The 19,454-nt window shown below is 61.8% G+C and overlaps 1 protein-coding gene across 8 annotated transcripts in view; it reads left to right on the top strand.

The window, feature by feature from the left end:
• The window catches only part of SRCIN1 (SRC kinase signaling inhibitor 1), a 155,944-nt gene that overhangs the window by 122,028 nt on the left and 14,462 nt on the right, over positions 1-19,454 (top strand). For 7 of the 8 annotated variants that reach the window (XM_067541185.1, XM_067541179.1, XM_067541178.1 and 4 more), the window contains 15 exons: positions 4,027-4,219; positions 5,152-5,350; positions 5,786-5,879; positions 6,268-7,097; positions 8,017-8,109; positions 8,893-8,936; positions 9,414-9,592; positions 10,582-10,757; positions 11,086-11,216; positions 13,242-13,389; positions 14,220-14,520; positions 15,240-15,489; positions 17,065-17,219; positions 17,316-17,468; positions 18,444-18,572. In XM_067541185.1, coding sequence (XP_067397286.1) covers positions 4,027-4,219; positions 5,152-5,350; positions 5,786-5,879; positions 6,268-7,097; positions 8,017-8,109; positions 8,893-8,936; positions 9,414-9,592; positions 10,582-10,757; positions 11,086-11,216; positions 13,242-13,389; positions 14,220-14,520; positions 15,240-15,489; positions 17,065-17,219; positions 17,316-17,468; positions 18,444-18,572 — 3,075 coding nt within the window. The remainder of the gene's footprint in view (positions 1-4,026; positions 4,220-5,151; positions 5,351-5,785; positions 5,880-6,267; positions 7,098-8,016; positions 8,110-8,892; positions 8,937-9,413; positions 9,593-10,581; positions 10,758-11,085; positions 11,217-13,241; positions 13,390-14,219; positions 14,521-15,239; positions 15,490-17,064; positions 17,220-17,315; positions 17,469-18,443; positions 18,573-19,454) is intronic. The other variant, XM_067541182.1, reaches the window with a different exon arrangement.

Below are 19,454 nucleotides of genomic sequence, written 5' to 3'. Positions count from 1 at the left end.
AGGGCTGGCAAGCAGGCAGAAGTTGGCTGCTTTTCGTGAGAGCTGCTCCCTCCGGGACAGCTCTGCGCTGGTGTCGGGCACGTTCCTGGAGATGCAGATGTGGTTAAGTCTGGGATCCAGGAGATCTGGACCCACGCCTGGCTTGGCCACAGACCCCTTGTGTGACCCAGGGAAAGTCACTTCCTCTTTGCACCTCGTTCTACCCTCCCTCCGCCGTAAAGGGGCAGGAACAACCCTTCGCCAGGCTGTGTCCTTTCACCTTGGCAAAGTGCTTCGCTGCTGTGGTGGCATGTCAGTCCCATCTCAGCACCTTCCCCACCAGGCCCTGCTCCTGGTCTTGGTCCCGCCGTCGGTCTCGCCTTAGTTGTCTGGCCGTGCCGATAAGAGACAAGGGCAGTAAACGCAGCCGCAGAGGTGACCTCTGGGAATGTCGCGTTTCGTCCTCTGAACGACTCTAGCTATGATGTCATAGCCTCATGATGATGTCATCGGGTCCTAGATTGGGCTACGTGAAATCCCGGGGCCTGGGCTATGCAGCTCAGACGAGATGAGGATAATAGCCCCTTCTGGCCTGGAAATCAATTAATTTTCAAGCTGCCGTTTTTAAAAAAGCTGATGCTGCAATTAGCCTCGTTGGACGAGGTTAATTACTCCAGGTCAGTGGAAACCCAGGCAGCTGTGGGAAATCAGCTCCGGCCGGGTGTACCCTGCCTTGCTTGTGAAACTCCCCCCCTCCCTCATTCAACGATGTCTCCCTACAGAACTATCTCAGCCAGTTTTGAAGCCGTGTTGAGCGCTCCAGTCACCCCGAGACGCTCCCACACGGAAACCTTAGCAACACAGCGGATAGCATGGCAACAGCAACCACTCTGCTAAGGAGGCCTCTATTGTCATGTAGATACAGCTCCAGATTCAGATTTCCCCCCTTTGGTTCAATCAATTTTTATTTTCTTCTCCAGACAAAATAAGCATCTGGGGCGGGGAGCGCGCGGGGATGCGGGCTGCAGGTCGGCAAACTCTGCTCTCCTCGCTTCCCAGCCTGGCAGGTCTGAAAGTTGGGCCCGGACTTGAGTTGGCTTTCGGGGCCTGGGGGCACCCAGGGGTTGGGGAAGCAGCAGAGAGGGGGGTAGGAGCGGAAAACAACTGGAGGGAGAAGGTGGGCAAAGGCGCAGAGAGAGAGAAAAGGATGCCCTGCTGGAAAGGGACAGTCAAAACAGCTCCACCTAACACAGGGATTATAGCTGGGAGCAGGCAAATCATTCCCAGTGGCTGTAGCAGTTAAGGTTGTTAAGGTTAAGTTAAGGTTGTGTGGGCACGTGGATGTTCTGGAAGGGCACGGGAGACCTCCAGGCAACCTTAACGTTGCGTTAACAAAGGGGTTTTTTTTGTACCTGCACAGATTGTGCAGGTGGCTCTGGGAGGCAGTAGGGTCTAGTGGGCAAGGAGGCAGCACTGGCAGCCTGGTGTCCTGTGCCTCGCTCTGGCAAAGACTCACTGTGTGACCGTGCGGGTGGGTTACTTCCCCCTCTCTGTGCCTCCTGGAAGACAGGGATCATTTTGCTCACCAGTAACAGGACACAGATGGCTCCTGGCAGGGAGAGCTGTGCGGGAATACTGCTTCCCCAAGCCAGGCAGAGCCTTCCTCCCGCCTAGTCTACCTCACCCGCCTTTCTGAAGTGTCTTGAGCTCTAGGGAGGAAAATCAGCAGGTACTTGATAATGGTGTCTGGAGACCCCCGCCGAGATCAGGGCCCCGTTGTGCCAGGTGCTGTACAGATACTGAGAGAGACAGTCCTGCCTTACAGAGCTCACCACTTAAATAGGTAAGCCAGACTACATGGGAGAAATGGAGGACAATTATCCCCAGTTTACAGACGGGAAAGTGAGGCACTCAGCGATCAAGGGCCAGAGCCCCGAAGGTATTTAGGGGCCTAACTCCCATTGACATCGGTGGGAATTAGGAGCCTGATTACTTCTGAGGATCTGACTTTCAGTGCCCAGGAAAACACGGGAAGTCCGTATCTCCTCAGTCCGTGCCGTAGTAACAGGACAATCCGGCCCATTAGCTCTGATCCGGCTCCCACCCTGCCGGATCAGGGCCTATGGTGTGAGAAACCGTTTGTAGTTTAAAGACCCGTTTTGCCAACTGCTTTGTTTCAGGTTAAATTACAGCCAGTTTTCTGGCAGTTATTCATGGAGAGAACATTTTCAACCCATAAAACCTCCCACCCCCCAGGATTAAAGTTTCCAATTAATGCCTAATTTAAATAACGATTATGGCTGTTATCATTTCATATCGGGTTTGTTTTTTTATCTTTAAATAGAGATGTTGCGCCTTCCCTACATCTCAGGAGCTGTTTGTTCTGTGTGTCTGATAAGTCCATTCTTTAAAACCAAGGTTTGCATTTCTGGGCATGAAGAGCCAGCCGGTTTCCCGGCTGAGCCCCAGCCGCAAAGATCCTGGTGTTCCCATGGGTGCAAGCAACAGCAGGATTTGGCTGCGTGTTGTGTGCCTGTCTGCAGGGACCATGAGAGCAGGACTCCTGGGTTCCAGTCCTGGCTTTGACACAGACTCATTGAGGCATGTCACATGCTCACGCGTTTTTGGGTGTCCAGTTTGAGACACCTGCTTCTAAATGCTCTGGGGCAGGGACTGTCTCTCACTATGTGCATGTACAGCACCGAGCACAACGGGCCCTGATCTCAGTCGGGATCTGTACAGCGCCTGGCACAATGGGGCCCTGATCTCAGCTGGGTCTACAGGTTCTACTGCAATTCAGATACTATCATGTCCGTAGAAAGCAAATCCATAAGCAATAAAAACTCACCCCGAAATCTGCATGTGCGCTTGGAGCAAAGCTTCCCCTGTATTCACCCCCAGGGTGATTTCCAGAGAAGCTCTGCACCTGCAGCCCCCTACGACTTCCACTTCAGCTGCTGGTGTTCCACACATCTGGAAAGCAGGCCCGATGCAGATCTCGTGTCCATGGGATCAGCGTATTCCCGGTGTGGGTATATTTCTTTCCCGGGAGACAATGTGGGGGTGTAAAAGCCATTGACCTATACGATGCATGTACCTGATATGCTCTGTTCCTATTAAATACACACACACACACCACGTGCAGGGTTTACAGATGCTTGTGCGGAGACCTTCCTCTGCAGGCTGAGCCTTTACACTGTGGGTATATGTTTGGCCATGTGAAATTGGGCTCCTGCATCCTAAACTTTAAGTGCTGTTAACGCAATCCCATTACATTCCCCAGCTGCTTTGCTTCCAGAATAACCTGGCCACTTACGCTTCCTGGGATGATTTAGCTGGGGTTGGTCCTGCTTTGAGTGGGGGGTTGGACTAGACACCTCCTGAGGTCCATCCCAACCCTCATCTTCTAGGATTCTATGATACTTCCCTGCCGTTAGGGCCGGCCAGCCTCCTTTAATTGCTAAGTTATTCCAAAACTCCTGGTTCCGGTTCCATTGCCAGGCAGCTCTTCCTGTCCTGACTGCAAGGTAGAAGGGGAGGTAGAAGGACTCGGAGGAGCTTGGCGTGCAGAGGGTCTGTCCGTAAATTACGTAGCACGTTCTTGGCGATTTTCAGGACCCACCCACCCCTTGTCACGCTGTCACCCTAAGACCAACCAAACCTCCGCTACGGAGGTGTGGGACTGCAGACTGCCCGCGAGCACAGAGCGGAGCGAGAGCAGGGATAGGAGTCAGGGAAACAGCAGATGGTCGCACATGCTTAGAACAAGAAATTGGGGTCACCTTGAGAGCATGGCCCTTGCTGGTTCAGTGTGGGGGGATGGAACAAAGCCCCCCCACCCCGACACTGCTTCCTGGGTTCAGGTCCAGCCCAAGGCTCCCCATTACTGCCCGAGGCCTTGGAGGAGACGCGGCCCCACTGCCCCGCGGGGTGTAGAATGGAATGCCCTGCGCCTGGCACCCCCTCGCTCCGTCAGCTCTCGCTAGTCCTGGGACGGGCTGTGCTCCGCGCTGGCTTCCCTACAGCAGCTCGTCTCTTCCCTTCCAGACAAGAAGTTCGCGGCACTCCCAGGGCTCCCAGCCCGGCCTGGCCGATCAAGCCAAACTCTCCTTCGCCTCAGCCGAGTCCCTGGAAACCATGTCTGAAGCCGAGCTGCCCATCGGCTTCAACAGGATGAACCGGTTCCGGCAAAGCCTGCCTTTGTCCCGCTCCACCAGCCAAACCAAGCTCCGGTCGCCAGGTACCCCTCTGGGCGTGTGTGGGTGTGTGTATGTAGGGGGGGTAGGTGTGTATGGGGGGTGGGGGGTGTGTTTGAGTGTGTGTGTTTGTGTGGGTGGTGTGTGTTTTGTGTTTGTATGTGAGTGGTGGGTGGCTGAGTGTTTGTGGGGTGTGTGTGTGGGTGTTTGTGTGGGTGGTGTGTGTGTGTGTGGGGAAAGGGGTGGGGTGCGTGTGGCTAGGTGTTTGTGAGCGGTGTGTGTTTGGGGGGTGTGTTTGTGTGTGTGTGTGTGTGTGTGTGTGTTTGTTTCACCTCCACCTGCGGCAGGAGCAGGGCTGGCTCAGTCCCTCCGTGGGCCGGGGGCTGCCTGGGTGTGCTCCTGTCTCCCTCCTGTGGCCGGCTCTGCTGACTACAACAGCGGAGGGAGGTTCCCCTTTAGCCCCTGCGCTCGGAGCGTGTGTCTTTGCTGAGCCCTGGTGTTAGCAGGTCTACCGGGTCAGGGGGCAGTGGCTGGGTACCTAGGAATTACCGCACTGGGCTGGGTCCGACCTGGGGCCCACCGTCCAGAGCAAGGGCCAGCCATTGTGCAAGGAACCCTGCGGAAGGCATTTATGGGCCACTGTGGAAATAAGGCATGCTCCTCGCCTCCCAAGCAGCTCCAATGCCTCGCTGCTCCAGAAGCTCACAGGGGAGCGGCTGCATTTGTGGACTCGCCCAGGGGATTAGCGCTGCAGGGGCCTTGTTTCTTTTTGGAAGGGGGGGGAGCGCTGAGGGGTGAGTAGATGGAGTAGACCTCAAAATAGATGGAGGAAACTGAGGCATGGAGCCAGGAATAGCACCCAGGTCGCCTGATTTCTAGCCCCATGTCCTCCACACCGGGCTTGCTGCACTGCAAATCGGCGCCGGCCCGGAGCTGTGCTTTTACCCCTCCGCCTCTCTCCCCTCGCCGTCTCCAGGGGTCCTTTTCCTGCAGTTTGGGGATGAGACGAGGCGTGTGCACATCACCCACGAGATCAGCAGCATGGACACACTACACGCCCTCATCGTCCACATGTTCCCCCAGAAGCTCACCATGGGGATGCTGAAATCGTCCAACACCGCCATCCTGATCAAGGACGAGTCGCGCAACGTCTTCTACGAGTTGGAGGACGTCAGGTGAGGGCCCGGGAGGGGGGAGGGCTGGGGACAGCAGGTGTGCTCAGGGGGGGTGGAGGCTGGGCAGAGATTCTATGCCGGGGGAGCTCAGAAATCCGGCTCAGGTTTGCTCCCCGCCTGGTGACGGCGCCAACGTGTTTGCCGGGCTAGATCAGCCCCATGGTCTGTTGAACCTCTGGCCAGTTCCCAGCTGCTTCACAGGAAGCTGAAATCCTTTCTTGTGCACATGCCCTGGCTGGTCGGGGCCCATCCCTTCCTGACCCGGCAGCCCTCAGCGGACTGACGTCCTGACGCCTGAGATTTCTTTGCCCCCATTTGAGCAGGGAACGAGGGAGGGGGGGGTTGCCTGCTGTCCAGGGGCGAGGGATCAGGCCATACTGCCAGGCCGCTTGTACCATTGGGATGCCCAAGTCATTGCTTCACCTTCTCTTTCAGGGACATCCAGGACAGAAGCATCATCAAAATCTACCGCAAAGAGCCCCTCTACGCCTCCTTCCCAGCCTCGCACATCACCAATGGGGACCTGAGGGTAAGGAGAGGGTGGGGGGTGGGGGGGCCTGGATCTTCTTGGGGGGAGGGGCTATTCCATCTCTGGGGGAGGAGCTAGTCCATCTCTGGGGGAGGAGCTATCCCATTTTAGGGGGAGGGGCTATTCCGTCTCCTTCTGGGAGGGGGGAAGAACTACCCCAGGGCTGTCCCACCTCCATGCTGGGGTTGGAGGAGGGGAGAACAGCGCCAGCAGACACCCACCCGGACGCACGAAGACACAGACGCACGCACACACACACACACGTGGGCTGTCCGAAGCTGGAGGGCGGGGGTGGCTGTGAAGGCAGGGACCTCGCTCGTGTGAGTCTCCGGGCTCTGCAGAGGGTCAACCGCTAACGGCTTCGCTGGCGCGTCTCTCCTCCCCGCAGCGGGAGATGGTTTACACCTCCCGGGAATCGTCCCCCACCCGTCGGCTGAACAGCATCCCCCCGGCTTCCCACCTCGCCTCCGGTTCCCCTCCGCCCGTACTCCAGTCGGCCTCCCCGTCCCGCTCCCGCCTGTCCTACAGCGGCGGGCGCCCGCCCTCCTACGCCGGCAGCCCCGTGCACCACGGGGAGCGCCTCTCCAACCTGCCGCCCGCCCCGGGCGTCTCGCCCAGCCCCAGCGCCATCCTGGAGCGCCGGGACGTCAAGCCGGACGAAGACCTGGCCGGCAAGAACATGGTGCTGGTGAAAAACGAGGGGCTGTACGCCGACCCCTACGGCCTGGTGCACGAAGGCCGGCTCAGCATCACCTCCACGCAGTCCCTGGCGGGCATGGGCGACCCCTTCGCCTACGCCGGGGGGTTGTACAAGCGCGGCTCCGTCCGCTCCCTCAGCACCTACTCGGCGGCCGCCCTGCAGACGGAGCTGGAAGACAGCCTGTACAAGCCCAGCGCCCAGATCTACGGCGACGCCTACGGACCCAGCCTCGGCTTCCGCGTGCCCCCGTCCTCCCCGCAGAAGATGGCCGACGGCCGGCTGGTGGAGGTCCAGCAGGGGCAGAGCCCGCACAGCCCTTACTCGGGGCCGCCCAGCAGGTCCTCGCCCGTCCGCCAGTCCTTCCGCAAAGACTCCTGCTCCTCGGTCTTCATGGAGAGCCCCGTCAGCAAGTCCCGCAACCCCGGCTCCTCGGGGCCCCCCGAACTGTTCCCGGGCCCCGGGGACCGACCCCTGTCAGGATTTGGCCCTCCTGTGCCCGCCAAGGATACGGAAACAAGGTAAGGAGCGGGGCTCGGATCGGCAGCTTCCCAGTGGTGATGGGGATGAGGAGGCTGACGCTCGGCTTTGCCTTGTCAGCTGGGTTGTGATCCCCCTCCTCCAGCCGGGGAAACTGAGTCGCAGAGAGGCGACGGTTGCAGAGCAGTGGCAGAGGCAGGAGTTCGAACCCAGCAGCCCTGAGATGCAGGAACTGGCTCTGAGCCCTAGACTATGATCCAGCGATACAGGAGGCAGCGTAGTTTAGTGGTTAGAGCTGGGGACTGGCCCTCGGGACTTCTGGGTTCTTTTTCTGAAGTCTTTCCCGCTGTTCACCCTTGGCCGGTGCGTCAGGCCGGTGCTGGAGCTCGAGGCGTTTGGAGCCGGGCTCTGTGTAACCTCTGGGTGCCATAGTTTAGAGAAGAACTTCCGGGCACTGAGCAGGAGGGAGGATGGGCCGGTGGCTAAGGCCCTGGGCTGGGCTCCAGGGGCAGTGGTTAGGAGCTGCACCCGGCCGGCTGTCACTCGAGGGGGCTAAATGACCTCAATATTGCTGAAGGGACCCCCTGGAATCTTTAGCGCACGCTGGCGTTAGTCCGTGTACCCAGGCTGGGAGGGAGGACCCGTTTGTACTGCCAGGGATGGGGTGGGATTCTGTGGAGCAGAGAAGGAGACCGAGGTCGGGTCCCCAGCTGGCGGGAACGGACCCGGGGAGGGAACTGACATCAGGGGAGCTCTGCTGATCTGCCCCAGACGAGGGTCTGGCCCTGAGACTCCAACAGGGTTTGCAGGTCTGGGGGATGGATCCAGACAGGGTGTCCTCCTGGGCAGGGCTTTGTGTCCATCGCCCCTTGGCCCCCCCAGCAGGTACCCGCTCCTAGAGGGTCCCCTCTGCGGGAGCTTGGCTCTAACCCAGCTCCTTTCCCTCCCTGCCCCCCAAAGGGAACGGATGGAAGCCATGGAGAAGCAGATCGCCAGTCTGACGGGGCTGGTGCAGAGCGCGCTGCTCCGGGGCTCCGAGGGGGAGACCCCCAGGTAAGGAAGGGCGGCCGAGAGGAAACCGAAGGGCGCGGCGCATGGCTCTCGTCCCTGGCAGGCCCCGGCACATGCTCCAGGTGGGTGGGCAGAGCATCCCAGACACACGGACCGTCCGCGAGCGAGGCCCTGCTCCCCCGGGATGGTTGCCTGGGGCAGCCAGTAGCCTCATTGCCACTGATCGCAGCTGCTGGGCTCCTCTGACAGCAGGGCAGGGCCCCGCACCAGCTGCTGCCCTGCAACGTTCCCCCTAGAGGGCAACAAGCCTCTTCCTCCCACCCGTTGGTTGGAGGCTGGCTCCTGCTCCGAGCAGAGGGTCCCCGGCCCTTCCAAAGCGCTTGGCGTTCCGTCCCTTCACTCCGCATTTCTGTGGCTCCGGACGGCCTCGTTCTCCCTGGACTCGCTCGATCCTGGCTAAGCTCCGGGCTGCTATCTTGTGGCAGTGAGTTCCACCGGTGCTCATGGACACTCAGAGCACTGCAGGCAGCTCTAATGGTGCAAAGGGGCCGCGGAGCGGCTGTAAATATCACTGGCTCCCACCTCAGGGCCAAGGGGAATCCCAGCGTGGTCAGCTGGGGCGGGGAGAGGCGAGATCTCCATTTGGTGCTGTTCGGGCAGGGAGAGGGGGCAGAGAGAGCCTGACCCCAACGCTTCTCAGTTAAGGTCCTTCTCCGGGACCTCCTCCCCTGCTTGTGGATTAGCTTCCCCCGTCCTGCGCCCTGCCGTGGCGCCAGGGGTGGGGACCTTTAAGCCGCTCTCACCTGCCGCCCTCCCTCCTCGCAGCGAGAAGACGGAGGCCGCCAACGGAGGGACGCCCCCGTCAGCACGTAAGTGATGGGGTGGGAGCGACGGAGCCGGGCTCCCTGCAGGCGGGGCCTGGGCACTGGGTCCCACTCCGGTTCCAAGGAGCCATGGCTGGGGTAGTTGACCCCGTGTGGGAGGGGAGCGCGGGAGGGGCTGGGGGCGTGCGGAGGGGCCTCCGGGGCTCCCGTTCCTGGGCAGGAGGCATCAGCCCTTGGGGATGGGTCCCGGGCCTCAGCCCCTTGCCCCTCGCCCCACTGAGGAACGTGGCTTCTGGGGGAGCCATTGAGCTTGTCCCCCACCAGCCGCTCGCCCCCCCCCCCCAGCCGCTCATCCCCCGCCAGCCCCACCCCACACACGGCAGCTGGAGATGGAAAGCACCGTGCGTGTGTAGACAGGGGAGGTGAGGCCACAGCCGGGGGGCAGAGAGGGAGGGAGATGGGACGGGAGCCTTTCCCTGCCTTTGCGCTTCATTGGCCGCCCTGCTCCGTCCTTGCTCGCAGCCAGCAGCCGGAGCAGCGTGGGGACCCCGCTCCCGGCCCCGCCCCAGCCCTCCGCCACCAGCACCCCGGCGGGGCAGCCGACGGCCATCAGCCGCCTGCACATGCAGCTGCACCTCCACGACCTGCAGCAGAACGCCAGCGACCTCCGCAACCAGCTGCAGCAGCTGAAGAAACTGCAGGTAAAGGGCAGCGCCCGCCGGCCGGCTCTCCTCCGAGCACGTGTGGCTCGGGGCCAGCAGAGTCCCACCGCCAGGCTGCCTAGCCCCAAACTGCACGTCCCCAGGGTGGGGGGAAGGTCATCCGCAGAGCCCAGGCAGCAGAAGGACGCCCGGAGTCAGGGCTACGCTGCAGAACCAGGTGTGCCCTTACTTCGGGCTGGTGGGCTTCAACCCCAGGCTCCCCCATGGCCCAAGCCACAGAGTCAGCCATCAAAGTCCAGCCCAGGCCACATACACCCTCCCCTGCGTCTATCTTGCCTTGACTTCCTTTGCAGACCCTGTCACGGCCAGGACTGCCAGGCCAACCAAAGGGTCGACCCTGCAGCTTTGTCCGGGCACGGCTCGCAGAGCGGGTGGTCAGGGAACCATTTTTGCCAGTGGTTCGATTTTACACTGCCCAGGCCGGACCCAGGAGCCGGCCGGAGAGTCCTGGCTTAGGGTGGTTGGAACCGGGGGAAAGGGGATCCCCGGCCCTGCTCGAGCTGAGCTGCACCGTCCTGCCCCTCTGCGGGGTGAGCGTAAGAACACGCGAACGGCCAGACTGGGGCAGACCCATGGTCCTCCCAGCCCCGTATCCTCTCTTCCCACTGGCCAGTGCCAGGTGCTGCAGAGGGAATGAACAGACCAGGTAACCAGCAAGTGACCCATCCCAGCCGCCATTCCCAGCTTCTGGCAAACAGCAATCGACTCCCCCCACCCCCTGGTGCCTCCGCCACTTTCCCACGCAGGCAGCGACAGCCCCATGTTATCCCTGGAGCCGGGATCAGCAGCCCATGCACCTGGCTCCAGGGAACCACCTCGTCCCCTGCTTGCGCTGGCAGTGTCCCAGCTTCCCAGCCAGCCTGCGCGGAGAGGGGGACAGAACTGCTTGGCTGTCCCGTTTCCTCATGCTCCTTGAAGTAGCTCCGGTTCCCGCCCTTCTCCCCCACCCCTCCTCTCTGACCTCACAGCTGCAGAACCAGGAGACGGTGAAGACGATGCTGCGGCGGACGGAGACGGAGATCAGCGTGCGGGTGACGGACACCATGCGCAAGCAGGAGGACCCCCTGCAGCGCCAGCGCGCCTTGGTGGAGGAGGAGCGGCTCCGCTACCTGAATGAGGAAGAGCTAATCACCCAGCAGTTAAAGTGAGGGCAGGATCCCTCCTCCTCCCTGACTCTGCCCGCGGCTTTCCGCCTTCCCCAAGCGTGCCTGGGAACGGCCCTGGGAATTAAAGCCATCAATTGGCTATAGCGCCAATGGGCCCGTGGGGAGAGGCCCCGGCGCTGCCTTCCAGCCGGTGCATGAACCGGAGTCGGCACAAGAGCCGCTAACTGCCCAGGTGTGCGTGCCCTGGGGGCCCTGGGCACCCATCAACCCAGCCCAGCTGCTTCCCTCTCCCTCTGGGGGTCCCCTCCCTCCAGATCCCCCTCTCTCCCCTTCCCGCCCCCCAACATCTAAGCGTTGTGCTTACAGCGACCTGGAGAAATCGGTGGACAGGATCCAGAAGGACGTGGTGCACAATCACCAGCTCATCCCCGTGCAGGACCTGGAGGAGAAGGCCGTGGTGCTGAAACAGCTGGGGGAGACGCTGACCGAACTGAAGGGTGAGAGAGAGGGGGCAGTGCCTAGGTCTGGGGGGGGGCTAGTCGGATCGGGGGGGGGAGGTACCTCGCACCCCTGAACATTGTCCGGACACACCCTGCCGCCAGGTAGCAGAGAAGGCCGCAGGATTCGCTGGCGGGGCAGTTAGCTGGTTGCGTGTGGTCTAGGCGCTGACCCGCTCAGCCCCGGGGTGGAGAGATGTTTCTTTCCTAAGGGTCCATGAACGGCGAGGTCTGGAGCAGAAAAGCTTGAAGCCTGTTCCCCTGCGGCGGGGCAGGGCACACACGGGTGGGCAGGACTAGAAATAGTCCACGGCAGGGCAGAATTAGGTTAGATGTTAGGGAAAACTTGCTCACTCTACGCGTAGTTTAAACACTGGAACAAGGTTCCCGGGTTGGACGGACGCCTGGCAGGGAGGGTCCAGATTTGCTGGGCCCTGCCTCAGCGCGGGGGGCTGGACTCGATGACCTCTCAGGGTTGCTTCCAGCCCGACATTTCTACGAGTCTGTGGCTGCGGGTGCAGGGCAGCCTGGAGTCCTGTGTGCCCAAGATCAGGATTTAGGGTGGTTTGCGTTTACGCTGGCATGTGCACTTGGTTGTTTTAGTTCATGTGGAAGGGTGTGCCCGCTCTCCTGTGTGCGCACGCGCGTGCATGTGTGTGTTTGTGCGAGCGTGCGCCCCTGTGTGTGTGGATCTGCATTTACAGGTGTTGGTGTGTCCACGTTTGCTCGGTGTGCTGTTAGGGTGAAAATTGCATCTCCAGTCCCCGAAGGAATCAATGAAAACTGGGCATCCAATCCCCTTAGGAAGCATTCAGAGCGTCACCCTTCCTGCGTGTGGGTCTTGGTTTGCATCGTGGGGGGTGCGTGCGGTTGGCGGCTGATAGACGTGGCGCTGGAATTGCAGACACACGTCTTCTTGGTTTGTTGTCTGTGGAAGTTTCCATATGTGTGAGTGTGTCTATGTCACATGTGTGAATCAGATGTTTGCCAGGTATGTGTGTTTGGGTGTGTGAGTTGTGTATTTGGGAGTTGTATGTGTTGGGTTGTATGTGTATTGTGTTTGTGTGTGTCTCCATGTGTGTGTGTGTTCCCATGCTGGTATCATATATTCACTTGTGTGTTTGTATATATTTGGGTTGCGTGTGCACGCCTGGGTGAGCTTCCATGCGAGCGTTTGCATGTGTGTGCATGCATGTGTTTGCATGTGTGCTTGCACGTTTTTGGGTTGCAGTTTCCTGCATCCTTGTGTGTGTTTGCATGTATTCAGGTTGCGTGTTTCCCGCCTGCATTCAGGTTGCGTGTTGTCTATGTGTTTGGGTTGCACGTTACCTGCGGGTTTGCATGTGGCTGGGTTGTGTGTTCCCTCTGTGTTGGCATGTGTGCAGGCACGGATGTGTGCCTGCCGGTGCGTTTGTGGCTCTCCCACATGACAGCCTGCGTGGCTGTGTCCCTGGTTGCTCTGCTGGCTGTCAGAGTGAGTTCTGGAGACGCTGCCGAGCGGATCTGACAGCTCCCGGCAAAGCCTCCTCTGACCATGCCAGAGTTTGTGCTTCCCAGAGCCAAGCCAGGGCAGATGCGTTAGACACGGCAGAGGACATGAGAGTGATTGTGGCCAGACAGGAGGCTGGGTTTGGCCTGGCTTTTCAATAAACCAGGGAGAGCTTCCCTTCCTGCTCACCGTGTGGCAGCCAGAGCTAATGGGTGATGCATAAACTAGAAACCTAGAGCCCCCTGAGTTCTAGTCCTACCCCCCCTCGTGTCTTGTCCTGGATCAAGGCGCCCTGTGGCCATCATGGGGGCCTCCCTTCCCTCAAATGCAGGTGAGTTTTGCTACCCCGTTTTCAGCCAGGTTTGACCCAGCCCCTAACAACAGCTCCCTCTATCACCCCAAAAGCGGTGACAACAGCCCGGCCCCGCCAGCAAGAAAGAAAGAGGGTACAAACTGCCCCACTGCCGCCTCACCCTCGGGTTAGCGGGCCCAGCCCTCCCTGGGCCTGCGCTGACCCTGCGTCTCCCCCGGCCCAGCTCACTTCCCCAGCCTGCAGAGCAAGATGCGGGTGGTGCTGCGGGTGGAGGTGGAGGCTGTGAAGTTCCTGAAGGAGGAGCCGCACCGGCTGGACGGCCTGCTGAAGCGCTGCAAGACGGTGATGGACATGCTCGCCCAGATCCGCAGGTGAGCCCCTCCCAACCCGGATCCGCAGGGGAATCCCTCCAGCCCACCCCTAGGGCGGCTCCTGGCTCCTGGGGCCCCAATCCCTGCTGGGGTGAAGGCAAGGGCCTGGTACCTCTCCCTGCTCTACCAGCGATGCTATTCTCAGCCACCCCTTTGTCAAATTTCCCAGCCTGGAAGCATGCACACAGCCACGCCTTGTCCTCCTCTGCCCTGCTAGGAATTGGGCAGCTGGGCTCAGATCCTCAAAGGGACTTAGGCACCTAACTCCCATTGAAATCAGTGGGAAACCAATGGGAGTTAGGCACCTTAATTCCAGGTGTCCTGCGGCTGATCACTGTGGCACCGGTCAGAATCCGCTCACCGGTCCCTGTAGCTGCCCCGTCTGTCTGTCTCACCCGCCCGTTGTCTTTCGTCTGAGTCTGACTCCTTGGGGCAGGGGCTGGCTTTTTGTTCTGGGTCTGTACAGCGCCTGACACAACGGGGTCCTCGTTCCACCCTCCAGGCGCTGCGGTAATGCCTGGAATACAAATTAGGATAACGAACGCTGCCTGGGAAACGGCTGTTTAGCTCTGGTGGGGGGGAGGGGGGGGGGGACACACGATGGACTGAAAATTTCCCCTTGTTTGGTGGTGGTTGAAAAACTGGCAGGAGATCGACCCGAAACGCACGTGTTCGAGGTGGTCGAAATTCTGCTTGCCCTGGGGAAAAAAACCCCGAAACATTTCAATGGGACAATATCAACCAGCACCAATAACAGCAACTGGTCATGGTGCTGCCCCCCCCACCCCAGCCCCCCACAGGGACCTTTGAACTCTCTGCTCCGTTGGCAGGCAAGTGGACGAGGGCGTGTGGGCTCCGGCCAACAACCTCAGCCAGTCCCCGAAGAAAGCGACGCTGGAGACCGATTACAGCAAGGGCCTGGATTTCGAGGTGCCCACCAGCCCCCCGATGAATCTCCACGACCTGACCGCCTCCACGGATACCCTGGGCATGCTCAGCTTCGGGCAGAGTGCCCCCCATCCGCCCAAGAGCAATAACCCCTCCCGAGCTCTGGAGATGGTGCCTGCCAAGACCCAGACGGGCCCCGAGACCCCCGGCAGGAGGAGTGTGGACAAGGCCGTGTCCGTGGAGGTGAGAGCCGGGGCAGGGGGGAGCCTGTCGCTCCTGCAGTGTTGTCTGGCCCATGTCGCACACCGGAGGGGGGGGAGGGGGAGGCTTTACAAAGGGGCTCAAGCCGGGGCGCCCAGGTGGGTGGGCCACAGCTGTCAGGAACTGAGAATAAATCACCTGCTGGTTTTACACTGCGGGGTTTGAATCAGCCCTGTCACTGCGGGGTGTGACCAGGAGGGGGCACCACCTCCCTACCTACTTCCAAACACTCCCCCCTGGAGCAGCTGCCGTCCCTCAGTAGGTCCCTGCTGGCCACTGGTGCGGGTTAGAGCAGCCTGGGGGCTGCTCTGAGAGGTGGTGGCTTGGCGTGAGCCCGCAGTGACTCCTCTGGGAAAGAATCTGCACTGGAGTACGGACGGGGGCATCCAGACCCTTTTGAAATTGGTTTAGAAAGGCCGGGCAGCACTGGGCTAACCCTTTAGGCCTGGGGTCTAGTTGTAAGGAGGGGAGCACAGCCTAGCGGTTAGAACAGCCTTTCCTAGGGTTCCTCCCAGAGCCCCCCCAGACTGCACCCCGGGACTCTGTCCAGCTGGGGGTAACGCCAGGCGCCCCAGATCCTCCCATGGGGGAGCTCAGGCTGGGCGGGGAGGGTGCTCCCAAGACGGGGAAGGCTCCCCCGGCCCGTTGCCCCCCCCCCACCCCGGGTGCCGGCTGCAGCCTGCTCTGCTCCCTGCCCGCAGGCGGCAGAGCGCGACTGGGAAGAGAAGCGGGCGGCGCTGACCCAGTACAGCGCCAAGGACATTAACCGCCTCCTGGAGGAGACCCAGGCCGAGCTCATGAAGGCCATCCCCGACCTGGAGTTCGCCGCCAAGCACAAGCAGCCGGCCGGCCCCGGCAGCGCCGCCTCCACGCCGGAGCACAAACCCCCCAAGCAACAGCACGCCCAGAAAGCCGCAGCCAAAATCGACCCCAGTGGCCGCCGGGGCTCAGGTAGGGGGCAGGGAGGAGCGGGCGGGCGGGGGAGGGTCAGAAACGAGGCGTGGGGGGGGGGCAGGCCTTTGCGTCAGCTCGGAAGGTGCCCCCTGAATGCACCCTTTGGGTCTCAGCCCTGCCCTCCGCAGCCTGGCCTGCTGGGTTCTGCACCTCGCTCTGGGAGAGGAGTGGGCTAGAGCCGGGATGGAGCCAGGACTCCTGGGTTCTGTTCCCGGCTCTGGGAGGGGTGTTGTTGATTAGAGCCGGGTGTGGGGGCTGGAGGGTCAGGACACCTGGGTTCTATCCCCAGCCCTGGGAGGGCCGTGGGGGTGGGGGTCCTAGTGATCCTGCTCACACCCAGGGCTGCGTGCTGGCCGTAGGATGTGCGGGATGCTTGCTGCTGCAGGCTCTGCTAGGTCTGGACCCTATCCCAGGGCAGGGCAGCTCCCTCCCTGCAGCCCATCTGCTGGTGAATTCGGCCAAGCAGGGGTCCGGGGGGGGACGTGAGCATGGGCAGGTAGCAAAACCCTGCAGGGCTGGCGGTAAAAAGTTGGTGCAACTCACTCACCGGCCGTGGCTCCCGGCAAGTTGTCGCCGAGGGCCCTTGGCATGGAAAAGTTTGAGCGACCCCAGGATTCGGGGATACATAAGGCTGACCTTGGGGCTGGCTGAGGCGGCAGCGCCCCCTCTTGGCCAGCCTTGGAAGTGCGACAGAATCTCCCTCCCAGGGATGGCAGCTGGCCCTTGGATCCCCGCCGCCTGCCAGGCTGCGTGGACCATCTGCAGCTCAGGCCTGTGCCTGGCAGCTTTTCTGTGCTGCAGGCCGGACGTGCTCTGAGCTCCGCGCTGCTCCCTGCTGGAGACCTGTGTGCCGTGCAGGGAAAACGTGTGAACCTCGAAACCCAGCTGGGTGGGCACCAGAGGGGCCGAATGCAGCTGAGGAGGATTTTCCTGCTGCCTTATCCGGCAGGTCCTTAAGTCAAGGGCTTTGCACGGGGTCTGGGAACTAAGTTTCCGTCCCCTTCCTGTAAAGTGGGCTGAATTTTAGATCTCATGCTGCCGTCTCCGCTGCCCCCAGACCTGCCGCTGCACTCAGGGCCGCCTTCCTGCAAGGTCCTGAGCACCTCCCAGAGGTTGTCGAGGGCGTTCAGCACCTGGCAGGATGGGGCCCGTGATCCCTGCTCCCCCGCGGCTGTCCCAGCCCTCGGGCTCTCCGGAGCCCATCGGGTTCTGTGGATCCGGTTGTGTGGCTGGCCGCGCACCTAAGGGTGAGGTCACCTGGGCCGTTTAAGCCGACCCAAACGGGGCCAGCGTCCAAGCACCCTGAGCCAGAGCAACCGGCGTGTCCTGGGCAAGCCACTGCCCTGGTGCAGGGGTGCTCTCATCACACACAGCGCTTTCTTGCCTTGATAACGCCAGCACATCCGTAGGCTGGGGAAACTCCAACCCCAGCCCTCCTGCCAGGCTGAGCTGTCACCCCCTGGGGGTTTCTCTCTGCCCCGATCTGCTGGAAGAGAGTCCCTGGCTTGCTGGGGCAGGGGGTTGGATGTGGGAAGAGAGGCCTTGCCCCTAACGGCCCCGTTGTTTCCCCAGACGAGCTGACAGTCCCCAGGTATCGGACCGAGAAGCCCTCGAAATCGCCGCCTCCCCCGCCTCCTCGCCGGAGCTTCCCCTCCTCCCACGGGCTGACCACCACCCGCACCGGCGAGGTGATCATCACCAGCAAGAAGGACTCCAGCTTCATGAAGGTGGGGTGCCGGCTCCCGGGGGGGGGGGGGGAAGGGAGGAGCGTAGACTCCCAGGGGTGATCACCCTCCTCCCCCGTTCACTTCTCGCGCTTGCAGAAGGCGGAGTCGGAGGAACTCGAGCCCCAGAAGCCGCAGGTGAAGCTGAGACGGACGGTCTCCGAGGTCACCAGGCCCGCGTCCACCCCGCCCATCATCGCCTCCGCCATCAAGGATGACGACGAGGAGGACCGGATCATCGCCGAGCTAGAGGTGGGGGGTCCGGTGGGAGTTGGCGGGATGCACCACGGGAGCCCTGCCCAGCCCGGAGACGGGGATGTGATCCCTGGAGAGAGCTGGGATCACTGGCAGTCAGTGGGTTATACCCCCTGGGGGCTGCGTAGGGGCTGGGCGGGCTGGGGCAGCGGGCTCTGGCTGAGCGACCCCACCCGCCTCCCTCCGGTCCAGTTTTGGAGTGTTACCCCCCCGGGCCGGGTGGTTTGAAGTTCTGCAAGTTTCCGAGAAGGGCTGATTGGGTTCCCCTCCCCGTGCCCGGGATCGGAGCCCCTCAAGTCAAGGTGCCCTGAGAAGATCCATTTTGACACCATGTCCCAGCGGGACTGGAAATCGCCCCCGAAAGCCAGCACTTGCCCCATGTCCACTCGTCGGGCGGAGAGCCGGGATGCTGAGATCCGGGCTGTTTCTTGGGTCCTACTGAATTCCCCTATGGTTAGCTAGCACCGAGGTTTCCTCCTGATCCAAACCCCTTGGGCCTCTGGCCCTGCCTGAAACCCCTTTGCAGATGGCCCGTTGCACAGCCCCGCTGGAGCACCCGGCGCACGGGGCGCACGTCAGCCAGGCCGCGACGTGAGCAGCAGGCAGGAGAAACTAACGCCCTCTCCCGGAATCAGCGCCCCGAGGGACCCTGCGTTCGCCTGGGGCTCCACGCTCCGCCAGGGCTGGCAGAGTGGCAGCTCCTCCTGCCCGGTTCTCCATCCCCATGGGACGAGCAGGGCAGACAGCCCCAGGGTTTCCGGCTGTCACTGTAACACCCCCCACCCCCCACACACACACACCCACACGAGCGCACAGCCGTCGTCTCACCCGCTGTTGGCAGCTGCCAAGCCGCGAGCGGGCAGCGATGCATCTAGGCTGAGGCCGGCCTCGGCCGCGACAGGCCCGGGGGCTCCCGCTCCAAAGCCCCCTTTTCATTTCCTCTCCGCAACCCACCGTGTTCTGACTCCTCAGGTGTTTCAGAGAAGCTCTGGCTCCCCATTTATCCCCCAGTTCCACTGCGAGCGGCGCCCGGCTGCCGGCTCCCCCGCGCCCGCAGACTTGTGGCCCAATGGGGCCGCCTTGGCAGCCGAAGGATGGAAGGTAACAGCTTGTGCCCAACCGCAGCTCCCTCTTCCATCTGGCTGACAGCCACCGCACCTCTGCCCGGCCCCCCCTCCCGTCTGCTCCCCTCTGCCGCGCTCTCTGACCTAACAGACTAACGGCTTCTCACCGGCCCCACATCCCTCACCGACGCGGGCGCGCACTGTACTGACACAGCACGGGACCGAGCACTAACCGCCACAGCGACGGCCCCCCCTGGGCAGGGGCCGGGCGGGGGGTTCGCCGAGGAGCTGGGCTTGTCACTGCACGCAGGAGGTCACGAGGGCTCTGGGTGGCCGTGCATGCCGGGCCACGGTGGAGGCCAGGCCCCTGGGGCATGATCTGGTCTGAGCTTTGCAGGGGCTTAGCCAGGCGGCCAGCGTCATCTTGCACTTCGTTTGGGGTTTGGAGGATGAGGAGCAGTGAGATGGCCCCGCTGGGTAGGGCGTGGGAGGGCTAGGAGGGAGCACACAAAGCCATAGCGGACGTGACGCAGAGTGGGGGGCAAGGGGTACCGCTGCCTCCGAGAGGGGAGAAGATGGCCCTGGGGGAGATGGACCAAGGCACGGAGAATAGGACCTGTAGGTTCAGCGCCTGGGAGCCCAGGGGTGGGGAAGAGACGGAGGGAAGGGACCAGGGTAGAGATCCAGAGGCTGGGAATCTGCCGAGGGAGCCCTGGCCAGGTCCCTTCCAAGCCCACGGACTGGCACGCCCTGGGGATCCAGCCCGGCTCAGGGCTATCCCGAGCCAGCCGTTGTTGCTGCAGGGTGTAACTGTGCTCTGGGTGTTTCCTCTGGAGCTGGGAAGATGGTCCCCGGCAGAGTCCAGTCCGAGGGGCCAGTCCTGTCTGCTTCCCAGCTGGAATCCAAACAGCCGGGTCAG

This window comes from Emydura macquarii, unplaced genomic scaffold (assembly GCF_026122565.2).
Source record: "Emydura macquarii macquarii isolate MOO-44397 ecotype Brisbane River unplaced genomic scaffold, CSIRO-AGI_Emac_v2 contig_629, whole genome shotgun sequence".
Classification (NCBI taxonomy): domain Eukaryota; kingdom Metazoa; phylum Chordata; order Testudines; family Chelidae; genus Emydura; species Emydura macquarii.
Note: the sequence above shows the minus strand (reverse complement) of the source record. Positions and strands in the feature narration are given on the sequence as shown.